At 40.6% G+C, this 11,556-nt stretch overlaps 1 protein-coding gene across 1 annotated transcript in view; it reads left to right on the forward strand.

Moving 5' to 3' along the window:
- LOC136858735 (serine-rich adhesin for platelets) overlaps positions 1 to 8,264 on the forward strand; it is a 274,358-nt gene extending 266,094 nt beyond the window's left edge. The window contains exons 4-5 of the mRNA XM_068225735.1: positions 223 to 2,108; positions 6,913 to 8,264. Coding sequence (XP_068081836.1) covers positions 223 to 2,108; positions 6,913 to 8,264 — 3,238 coding nt within the window. The remainder of the gene's footprint in view (positions 1 to 222; positions 2,109 to 6,912) is intronic.
- Positions 8,265 to 11,556: the final 3,292 nt, after the last annotated feature.

Here is an 11,556-nt window from a genome sequence, read left to right on the forward strand (position 1 = left end):
TGTAGATATTATATGGATACGATCGAGTTTCAAGGAAACGAAATGAACTGTTTTCTAATTTATTTTACATCTTATACCGTACACTCGTCGATAAACGTAAAATGGTTGCATTCTTCATTGGTCCTTGTCCCTTTTCCCATCTCGTTTCCAGTTGGATACATTTCTGCTTTGGCTTCAAATAGTATATACACATGTCTATATATTGCCTTTTCTTTTTTCCAGGGGCCCCAACGTCTCAATTCTCCACTTACGTAGTACTTCAGAGCCTTGGGAGGCTGCCATTCCACCTCCGAATTTTGGTGGTAGTTTGGGCCTAAGCAGTCGTCCACCGTCACGTGGAGGAAGCAGTGTGAGCTCCAACAGTGGGATTCCAACGCTTCAAGTGAAATTGGCGTCGCAGTCACGTAACACAAACTACGCATCGCTCCCATCATCCAGCCGTCGGCGAGAAGCTTCTTTGTTACTGGCTAGTGCAGGAAGTAATGGCACTTGCAGTCGTGAATTATCACCCGTTCGCTGGTGTGATCGAGAAGTCGATGGCGTCTACCTTGGTCGCTCAGGTTGGGTACAAGTACAGCAACGCTCTCTGGACGAAAACCGACGTTCACACTACAGTAGCCCAGTTATTCCTGTCACAACCTCCACAGTAACGATAACATCAACCGCTACTCTTCCATCCAGACGCGGTATTAAGTTAGCAGACTATCACTGCAGCAATAGTGAACCGGGAAAATTTCCTGACGCTGTGAAAATTGAAGATCAGCAACGACCAGCATATCTACCTCTACCTATTGGTATTAACCGATCAGGTCGTGATTATGAGCATCGCATTAGCAGCAGGAGTGCGTCACCATCCCCTCTTCCAGCCGAACCAATACCTAGTGATCCGACGTCCCCACCTTCTATAACTCCCATCATATCTCCACCGCCAGCCTTTCAGGATACAAACAAGAAGTATCAGACAGCGCCACGACTCCGGTCAACCACAGGGAAGCCACCATTCCTACCTCGGTCAAACGCTATTGTTGAGAGCGATATAATAAGCCCCCCACCTTCACCACCACCATCCCCACCACCACCTATCAACTGGAGCACATTGCCATCTCCTAGAACACTGATTGGTGGCCCTTCTGGAAGGCTACGAAGGCTTACTCCGTCACCGGTAACTACGCCACTTCAACATTCCGTTCACTCTAGAATTCCTCAGACTAAGTCACTAGAAGATACCACTTCGAGCGGGAATCGACGATCCCAGTTTCAGAAATATGATTCGTCTTCATCATCATCCTCGTCGTTTGGGTTCCGAAGTTTAGATAGCAATATCAATGCTAGAACAGCAATGCCGAGATTATCTGAAACTGACTCGTCTATTGGAGGCTATGAGGATGGTGACGAGGAAGACAATAGAGATTCGTCTCTTAACCTTAGCGCATTCTCTGCCGTCACTGTTATTAACTCACCAGCTGATGTTCCTCTGTCATCTGGAGGACATCAGTCGAAGGAAAGGGTGTTAGTGAATGGGGACAAAGTATCTCCTTCCACACTAAGGCATAGAGATAATCGATCACACCATCAAAACCAGAGGTCTGAGCACAGGTCACATCAACACAGAAGATCCCCTGGTTCTGATGGTAGCAACAAGAAGATTGTTTCAAACGATTCATCGTCTTCGTCTTCGTCAAGCAGCAGTTGCACAGGAAGGACCTCTTCATCACAGACATTCCGTCGTTCCTCGTCGAAACAACAGCAACAACAGCAACAACCACCTCCTCCTCCGCCACCACAGCAGCACGTATCTCCTGTGCCACATATCTACCACACCTGGGACGGAAGGAACCGAGTTCGGCGATCCCGAAGTTTACAACTACCGGAGACGAAGTCACCTGGTACCCTTCCATCCCCTGGCACTGCAGGTAGTCACACCCCGTCTGAGTACCAGTACTTTCTGGTAAAGAATTACCAGCATGCACCTTACTACCACCATCAACAGCAACAGCCGCCTCAGCAACAGCAGCCTACGGAACCTCATCGTGTGATTGTGAAGATAGGCAGCGAGCAATCTGCCGAACGCCCTCGCAGGTCATATATCCAGCACAGTAAGTCACAGAGTAAGTGATCGCACCTCTTTGCACTCTTTAAATCTATGTAGAAAGGCACTTTCTAAAGCACAGTAGCAACTCTCTCTGAAATGACCTTGAACTTTCGAATAGCTTATGTAGCCTACTCTACTCTCTCGCTCACTTGTGCATATGTAATTTCTTCAGCAGTATTGTCAAAATTCTAATTCAGTTTAATCTCTCATTTTTATAATAATAAAGACACCATACTAATAATAATGGCTACGAAATGATAAGGTGACCAATATTTGTTGTTGAGCACACGTTAAAATTAATTTCATTAGAAACTCCAATGTCAACCATAATGTAAAATTATTATTATTATTATTATTATTATTATTATTATTATTATTATTATTATTATTATTATTATTATTATTATTATTATTATTATTATTATTATTATTATTATTAGGGAGTTGCCCATGGAGCAGAAAGAGGTTAAAGAATGTGCCGGGGTGAATGGGTCTATCTACAATATCAAGAATTGAAATAAAATTGTAAAAGGTTATATGCTTCTTTTAGAACTTCAAATTTCACAATTTTTCACTGAGTGAATATAACACACATCAGGTACAAAAGCAATCTTGAAACAAGACTGAGAAAATCCAAAAATCAGAAATTTAACAATTTTGGACTTCAAGCCCCTAGTTTACAATGTCAGAGATACCGGATCCAGTTTACAAAACCTTTTCTATTCAAACTAAGAAATCGTTTATCCAAGGGCAGAATTCCCCTTTATTCAAGAGCACTTGCTCCCTCAATTACAAATGTCAAGCCTTCCAGAGGCACCCTTCACAATTACAAACTTTGAAAAGAGCAAACCGGCTCTCCATTTCTTACAGCCCGCTCAAGGTAATATTACCTGTAAATTTACACTCTCAGAATTACAAATAACAAGATTTAATACGGGGGGTATCTAGTACCCAACCTACAGGGCCTTTACGAAAAAGAACAGGTTTAAAAAACGGCCCGAACACATAATGAATGGAGGCGTACACTTGCACTCCTAGATAATGAAGAATAAAATCCTAACGGGGCTCTTGGCCCAGAAATACAGGGGCTAATCCCAAGCTACTGAGGTGACACGAATAAATATTCAATTAATGCATTACGGAAAGGAAGAAAATCAGTTACAAAACGTAGTCACCTCAAACCAAGATGAAGGGGAGCTCGAGAGGGTGGCTCACTCTCTATCCCCGATTTACAATTAAAGATTCATGAAATTTTTACATTACATTAGAAGATTTACATTTTAGAAAAGTAGGTTACAGACCTTTCCCCTCGGATTAAGCTGCGGAGGTAGCTACCACAAGAAAGATGTAATTTATGTGGCCATTACCTTATAGATGTTCTGCTGCCGACGAAAGAGGCCGCCCGCCTCCTGTTTGAACACACACACTCAGATAGACGACGATCAATTGGCCAAGAAACGTGAAAAGCCGCAGTTATAAACTCTCAGGGAAGGTTCGAGATCATTCAAGACTAAACCAGCCACACCCTCTAAATTTAATTGGTCAATCTCAAAATTACACTCAGAAGCGAACAAGAAGCCGGTGATAGGTTGAAAATTAATTACAGGAATTTTTGATTGGCCAGATTTAAAACGGGCGGAAAGAAAAAGGAGAGTTGCCAACCCAAAAATAAATGAACATAGATCAGTTATGAAAACCTAGGAATACAAAACTTATTTAAGTTATAAGTTCTTACACCTTGCACCAGGGTGCATGATCATAGTTTTTGGTAGTGTCATCTGTAGAAAAATGTCCAAACTTCTTGATGTGTATCAAAACAAAACAAGGAGAAATTCAGTCACTTTAGGAAACTGCACAATAGCAAAATTACTTAATATTTCAGTGGAGACATCTTCTGATTAAAGTTCCAACTTGTTGTGTTATTAGTTTCAGTTCTGATTGATAGAGGAGTTCCTTTAGGTGCTAATTTTGAATGCACGGAGATGAGGTGTACCTCCCGGTACAATTATTATTATTATTATTATTATTATTATTATTATTATTATTATTATTATTATTATTATTGTTATTACTAATTATCGGCCTTATGAGTCCTCACCTGCGAATATGTTGTTCTGGGGAAGGATCGTTCAAAATGTCAGTAAACCATCTGAATGTAAGCATTTTTAAATTTCAACCTTAAATACGTAACCAGTTGGCCTTCTTAGTCATCCATATTATAACAGATTTTATGAAACAGTATGTCCTAGTCCCTGAAATGGATGACGAACAACTGAAGATTGTAAAAAAAGAAGGTAAACGCCTAAGAGTTTTTTAATTATTTTGTATTTACAAACAATCCTATGAAGTAGTAATTCTTAGAGAGATGTTCAATAAATCAGTTTACCTCCTACGTTTTGGATCAGACCAGAACATCATAACTTCTGCTGTACTGTATTGTACTGTACTGTGCTGTACATTGCCTCAGGTGCTATTCTTTCGAGACTGGCAATTGCATTGCACTATAAAATGCCACATGCCAGGGCACTATTTACGTTCTAAAACAATAATGATGTCCACGTGTTGTATTGATGAATGGCATTGGTGTAATATTCTAGTCATCGGAGAGTAAAATTTGTGATTAACATGTGCAATTTGTTGTTCACATCGTCTTAATGGATATGGTTAACAGTAAAAGTGAAGTTTCGAATTCTTACAGTACGTCTGCTGTGTGTACAACAGTTCATATAATTTCACTGCCACAGTTATAGCCGAGTGACATCGTCAATGACTTTTCATTTGAGTGACCGTGGTTCGAATTGGAGTTGATAATCACGTTCGCTTTTCCCTTAATATGACAACCACCCTCACCACCACCATCGTGATACCAATCACGGTGTTTTACGACTCTCTTTTTAATTAAAAGTCGCCTGCCTGTGGTACTGATTTTACGTAAATTTTACGTGTGATCGCGATGACACAATCATTCAAAACTAACACAAGTTGAAATTTTTAAAAACTTATCTTAGTGCAAACGTAACTGGCATCTTGTTTTCTCTGGCCGTTTCCCAGTTATTTTGCGCTACATTTCAATTTGGTCCAGTTTTACGTTCAGATGCCCTTCCTGACGCCAGTCATATGTAGATATATGCAGGTTACTTACTATTGCATGCCTCTATAGTAGTTACTAGTGTGACTTGTTTTGTCTTTACGAAGGGATCACCGAGCCTGACATGAAATAAAATCAGGGACTCTGCAACCAAGGCTGCTGACTGACCATTCCGCCATGTAATAACTATGAAAAAGGATTAAATTATTTAAAGTAAGAAGTACTCACGGTAGAATGATTTTTGAGTATGAATTAATTGATCCCAAAACTAACTGTACATAAACATGGAGTAACTGACAACGATATTGCCATTAACTAAAATATTTGCCCAGTGGGAAGGCCGTAACGAGAGAATCCAAATCACAGGAATGAGCTCTTGGAATTATCAAAACTCTTCATTTGGTTAATAACGTATTTAGGGGTTGTAGTAAGGATGTAAAGGAGAGGTCATGTAAGTCTCTGGTAAGACTCCAATTTTAATATGGTTCCGTTATGTGGGAACCTTAATCAGGAATACTTTTTTTTAAGAACTAGGGAAGATCAAAAGGAAAGCAGAAACATTTGTTCTGGGTGATTTCCGGCACAATAATAATGTTATGACAATGTTGGAAACTTTGTATGGAGAGACTAGGGAGTAAGGAGACGAGCTGCTTAACTAAGCGTTATGTTCCATGCTGTCATTGGAGAGATGGCATGGAATGATTGATATCATTAGATGAATAAACTTGAAAGATGCATTTAAAAGCAAGAAAGATAATATGAAGGTGCGGTCGAATTCAAGACGACAAAATAGGCCAAACATTCATTTACGGGTAGAGGAATTAGTGATTGGAAAAATTTACCAAGAGAAACATTAAATAAATGTACAACTTCTTTGAAATCATTTACGACAAGACTAGATAAATAACTGATAGGGAATCTGCCACCTGGGATAAACGAGGCCACAGAGCTAGTTAGAGGATTTTGAATACCTTAAGTAAATTTGCAGAGGTTTGCTGACTGAACACTGAAAGGCATAAGGCATTCATATGTATCTTTATTGGCCTTCTAGTTTCAAAAAACTAACTAACTAATGACTTGCTCATTTCTGGAGCTAACTTCAATGGAGCTGTCAGGTAGTCATCCTTCTGTTTCCAAAAGCGTGAGTTCGATCTTAACTAAGGACGGTATTTGAGGACAATTACGTGTGACAACTCCACATCATGGGTTTCATCACGTTAAGACACTCCAGCGAAAAATAAAAATGTGCCGATAACTTCGAGTCCCTTAAAATTATTATTATTATTATTATTATTATTATTATTATTATTATTATTATTATTATTTCATAGAGTTATTGAAGTATCATTTAAAGTTAACTTGTAATATGTTCCTTATTCAAAAGTGTTCCATGGTGCATGAAGAGTATAATGCTTAATTCTATAGCTCTGAAACTCATTGAATTCCTTTTTTCTCTCATTTCGTGAAAGAGCTTAGATTAGTTTTATATTTAGTAAGCTATTATTAAAAATTGAGTGAATTTCTGTATATTATCAGGAACGGAACAATACTAATATTATGGTAGAGATTCTTCATAAAATCTGTAATGTTTACTCATCATATTCGTAACTATACTGTGAGCCTGTAAATTCAGGGCCTTCTTTTGACACTATTAGTATCGTTCTCCGAAAGCTCAGATTCTCGTTTCATGTGGATTCCTGTGCTTATCCTATTTGTTAACTTCTGTTTCTAGGGAAGACGCACTCGGAGGAGACTCGTTATGAGGATGAGCTGCGTTGGGAAGCAGAGGAAGAAGCACGAGTTGTGACAGAGTACCTGCATAGCACCCGCAGCCGAGCAGCTGCTAGAGCCCTGCTCATGCATCGGTACCATGAGCGCGACAGAGACCGCGAAGTGGCTGACGAGCGCCGTAAGAGCAAGGAGAATGCTGTTGAGCCTGCCTTCAACGTTTTCTTCGTCTCTCGAGGCAAGAACAAGCAGCAACAACGGCAAAGAGTCCTGCAGCGCGGAGCAACAACTCCAACAATGGCTTCTTCCCATCAGCCATTCTGTCCCAGTCCTGAGGTGAACCCTTGTAATCCTAACACTTGTGATTTCTGGCCTCACTGTGCCCATCGTGATACTCTTTATCCGCCCTCGGGACACAGCAAATCATCAACACCTTCCCCATCATCTTCGTCCAAACTTCCACCATCCTCGTCCACTAATATGAGGTTGTCGCAAAGTTATCCAACGACTAACTCACAAAGCCAACGAGGACGAAATGGTACGAGGAGACTGCACGATGAAGAGAAAGGGCGTCGTTCTGGAGATCGTAGCAACGGCCCATCTACCAGATCGTCACCAGCGTCCTTGGAACGAGTTGATGAATACGACCTAACCATGTCACGTAAACATCCAACTATATTCAACGGGGTAACCCTTAAAGATAGAATGTCATCTATCGAAGCGGATGAAAAGAAGTCAAAATGGAGAAATGGGGAACAGCCCTGTTCTCACACTGGAATTCCCAGGCGTCCTGTTCTAGTCGCAGCCACTGCGGAGAGGCTGAAAGCTGGTCTGGATACATCTTCTTCTGCTAGTTCGTCGATGGATCATGAGCTTGAACGTAAACGTGAACGCGAAGCAGCAGCGGCAGTAGCGTACAGTATAGGTCTACTTCGTAGTAATGGAGTGTCGTTAGATTTCGAGGAAGAATTTCCGTGTGTGCCGAAAGAACGTAAAGTGTCTCCTGTTGTAGCTAGTGTGGTGAACAGTAGGTCACCGTCCGCGGTTGGAGGTTCCTCTTCGTCCTCATCGTCGAGTGATGTGTGGGTAACAACGTCGGACCGTACTGTTACGAAGAGTCCACGCACACAAAAGAGCTCCGGAACATCTACCCCTTTGGAGGACGCGTCGGCAATGTCCAAGTCCCCAGTTCGTGCGATGTCTGGGGAACGTGAGGTTTTAGTGTCGCGTCCAGGCAGTGCTCCAGCTGAACCAGAGGACCGGTACAAAGTGTTGGATTCTCAACAACGATCACTGTCCCTGCCCAAGTCCTTCCTCTCCGAGAGATACGGCTTTAAGACAGCAAAACAAAGGTAAGGTGAATGCTATTAAATATTGCTAACATGCATGTATCTATCCGAATTGAATCGGTCGGAGCTAAAGGGTAATAAGTCAGTTTTTACAACTTTTCCACTGTTTAAACTGTTTTATATATTTGTATCAGAAGATTTCTATGTTATAGATAATGAAAGGACACTTCACTGACACAAACGTTGACAGTAAATTACTATATTCAGTTGAGAAATAAACAATAACAATTTTCGGACGTAATGCCTGTTAGCTCTGTATAAATTAAATGACCATTGAGATGGATATTCGAAAATATTATGTAATGTAGATTTAGTCTTGAATGATGTTTATGACAATACAGACACTGTATAATGCACTGTCACTACTTGGATGCCATACTCAACAACTATTTATGCAATTCTGTCGAGTACACCGGTCTTGGCCTTTCCAATAGTTCATCATAGAAGAATCTAGCATCATGGCTAACATATTTCACCACCTATTTTATGTCGTCAAGTTTGTTTGCATTAATGGGAATTTTATCATCATGGACTTTGATGTTTTGCATAGTTATCCCTGAAGAAAGTTTTGGTTTCCCTAAGAAGAATATACAGTATGTTTAACGTGAGAGTTGATGTAGATTGCTGCTTCAACTGCCCCTACTTTTGCAGTTTTATACGTAAACTGTTTAAAGATTGCTGGTGTGAATTGCTGTTTCTGGTTTCTCTGCAGATTTTTAGTTTGCACAGACGGTACAGTTTTCTTAAAGAAGAGCGGGCACCAGTTATGGAAATTAAGTATTTCTTTTGGTTTTCACCATATGAACTTCAATGTTTTTCTTGCTATTTGCTAATATCTCTACGTATTCCATTGGAGTGTAAATACGATCACTTTTTTAATCTTCTTTTTGAATACTCCAAAATTCCTGTCTCACGGGAAAAACGAATGCCCGCGCTCAGGAAATCTATGGACAATGGATTGGAATCTCCCATTGGCTGTCAAGGCCATGCACATTCTGATCATCGTGTGGTTCTTGTTCTGGCCTGGGCAGCCATCAGAGAATAAGTTGACATGTTTAATATGTTTGGGCACATAATTTAAAAGTAATGCGGCAGGAATGAACAAACTTCATTTGCACCCTTTTTCCCGTCCCCTTCATGATACAGGTAAATTACAGATTTGTCCTTCTTGATATCATGCACATTGAAAATATTCACCCAGAGTTGCCGCAGATAGAATATATCTTGCACAGGAATATTAGGGAGTGGAAGATTCTGCATGAAATCGAAAGCCAAAGCACATATCCATTGTTTACATTACATAAAGTCTTCATGCTGAGTAGGGAACTGTAAAACTTCCGAATCCGGCGAAGATGTACTTCCAACTCTGCTTTGGCTGGTAATTTAACGTTGTCATTTAAGTGAGGACTCCTTATTTTAGCATTAAGCTCTTTACATAAAGAACATGTGTCTATTTGCGGTCTTCCGAAACGGTAATTAAAAGTATCACGGAAGTACTGCCTGTAAAGATCATATTTGACTTTAGTTTCTGGGTGTGTAGTGCAGTACATTTCATGCATTTGTTAATAACATCAACGTCAGAGAAAGAACTCCAGGAATCATTCAACCAAATAGTAGGTTGGTTAAATAAAAATGAGCTCAAACTGAATGTAGAAAAAACAGTTTCCATGACGTTTAGAAGAGGGGGGGCCTCAAGGAACCTTCTTTTATGGAGACCAAGAACTTAAGTCCGTAAAGCATTTTAAATACTTGGGTGTAATTTTTCAAACCCAAGGTAATGTTTTCACCCTCCATCTCATGGACCGTCTAAATGCATCTATGAAAGCAATATCTGACATTAAGCATCTGAGAAACTTGTCTTCAGAAACAGCCATAAAACTCTGTCATCTAAAAATCAGCCCTATAGCAACATATGGCTTGGAAAACATTTGGGAACATTTGAGTATGAAACAGATAAAATCGAGAAGTTGAAGGCAAACTTCTCCTTCCCGACTCGTGTATGAGCTATGCAGAGAGGGATTTTATGTGGAATAGCTAAGGCTACAGTTGTTACTTCCAGAAACAACACCTTATATACATCCTTCGAGACCTACGATCGAAGAAGGCTGACATCTGGGAAGATTTCTACTCTACCGATGCCATGCTAAATCGCGAGTGGGTTCAAGGTGGATATGAACTGCGACACTTGCTGACAAGGTTCTCCGTTCATGGGTTCCATTTAATAATTTCGTGTGGCTATTTCTAGCCGAGTGCAGCCCTTGTAAGGCAGACCCTCCGATGAGGGTGGGCGGCATCTGCCATGTATAGGTAACTGCGTGTTATTGTAGTGGAGGATAGTGTTATGTGTGGTGTGTGAGTTGCAGGGATGTTGGGGACAGCACAAACACCCAGCCCCCGGGCCATTGGAATTGACCAATTAAGGTTAAAATCCCCGACCCGGCCGGGAATCGAACCCGGGACCCTCTGAACGCTGACCATTCAGCCAACGAGTCGGATATGGGTTCCGTTATAAACTATGTAATATAAAGCATTATCATGAACCAGGTTTGAACTGTGTATGTTCAAGATGTGGTGCACACTGTATTAGGTACCATGTTTTAAGTTGTAAACAGCGATCGGAATCACTGGTGAAATTTTGTAACGAAGATTAATATTTTGTATATGAATTCTTTGCACATTGTGCGCATTAAATAAATTATTATTATTCCATGCATTTGTTTAGCATCTAATCTGGCATCTAAGTATTGCGTTTCTTTCCCAGCATAATGCGAATATTTCACCGGGAATGATCTAATGTGCTCATCAATGCTCTGAGTCACATTTGCAGGAATCTTGTTCACAGCTGGTGTTCTGCCCCTCTTGTTTATCGGTTGTTCACCCCTAAGCAGACGTCGTGTCAAATTAAACACTCGTTTTGTTCCTATAGCGTGTAAGGTACAGAAAGCTTGACGACATTGTCCTAAACGCCCTATCCATAACAAAATATTGAAAACTTGCAATGCGTCTGTTTTCTTGTAGGCCATCTTTTACCCTAGGTCTGCGCTGTTTAACTTGCACCGCTTTGATGAGACCTTGTAAGTATACATCTTGCGTGCTTTTGTCTGGCATATTGTGAAAGGTCGTGAAAATACTATTTTTCATATCATCACCTACAGTTTGGAAACATTTCCTCCGACATCTGGAAACAAGCTTCGTAAAAATACTAACCATGCTGAAAAAGTGCACTGTATTCATCACAGGAAATGTGCCTTAGTGACAAACCATGGCGTGATAAACTAACCAAACTACTTACCTGCAGT

The sequence above is a fragment of the Anabrus simplex genome, chromosome 1 (genome assembly GCF_040414725.1).
Source record: "Anabrus simplex isolate iqAnaSimp1 chromosome 1, ASM4041472v1, whole genome shotgun sequence".
Lineage (NCBI taxonomy): Eukaryota > Metazoa > Arthropoda > Insecta > Orthoptera > Tettigoniidae > Anabrus > Anabrus simplex.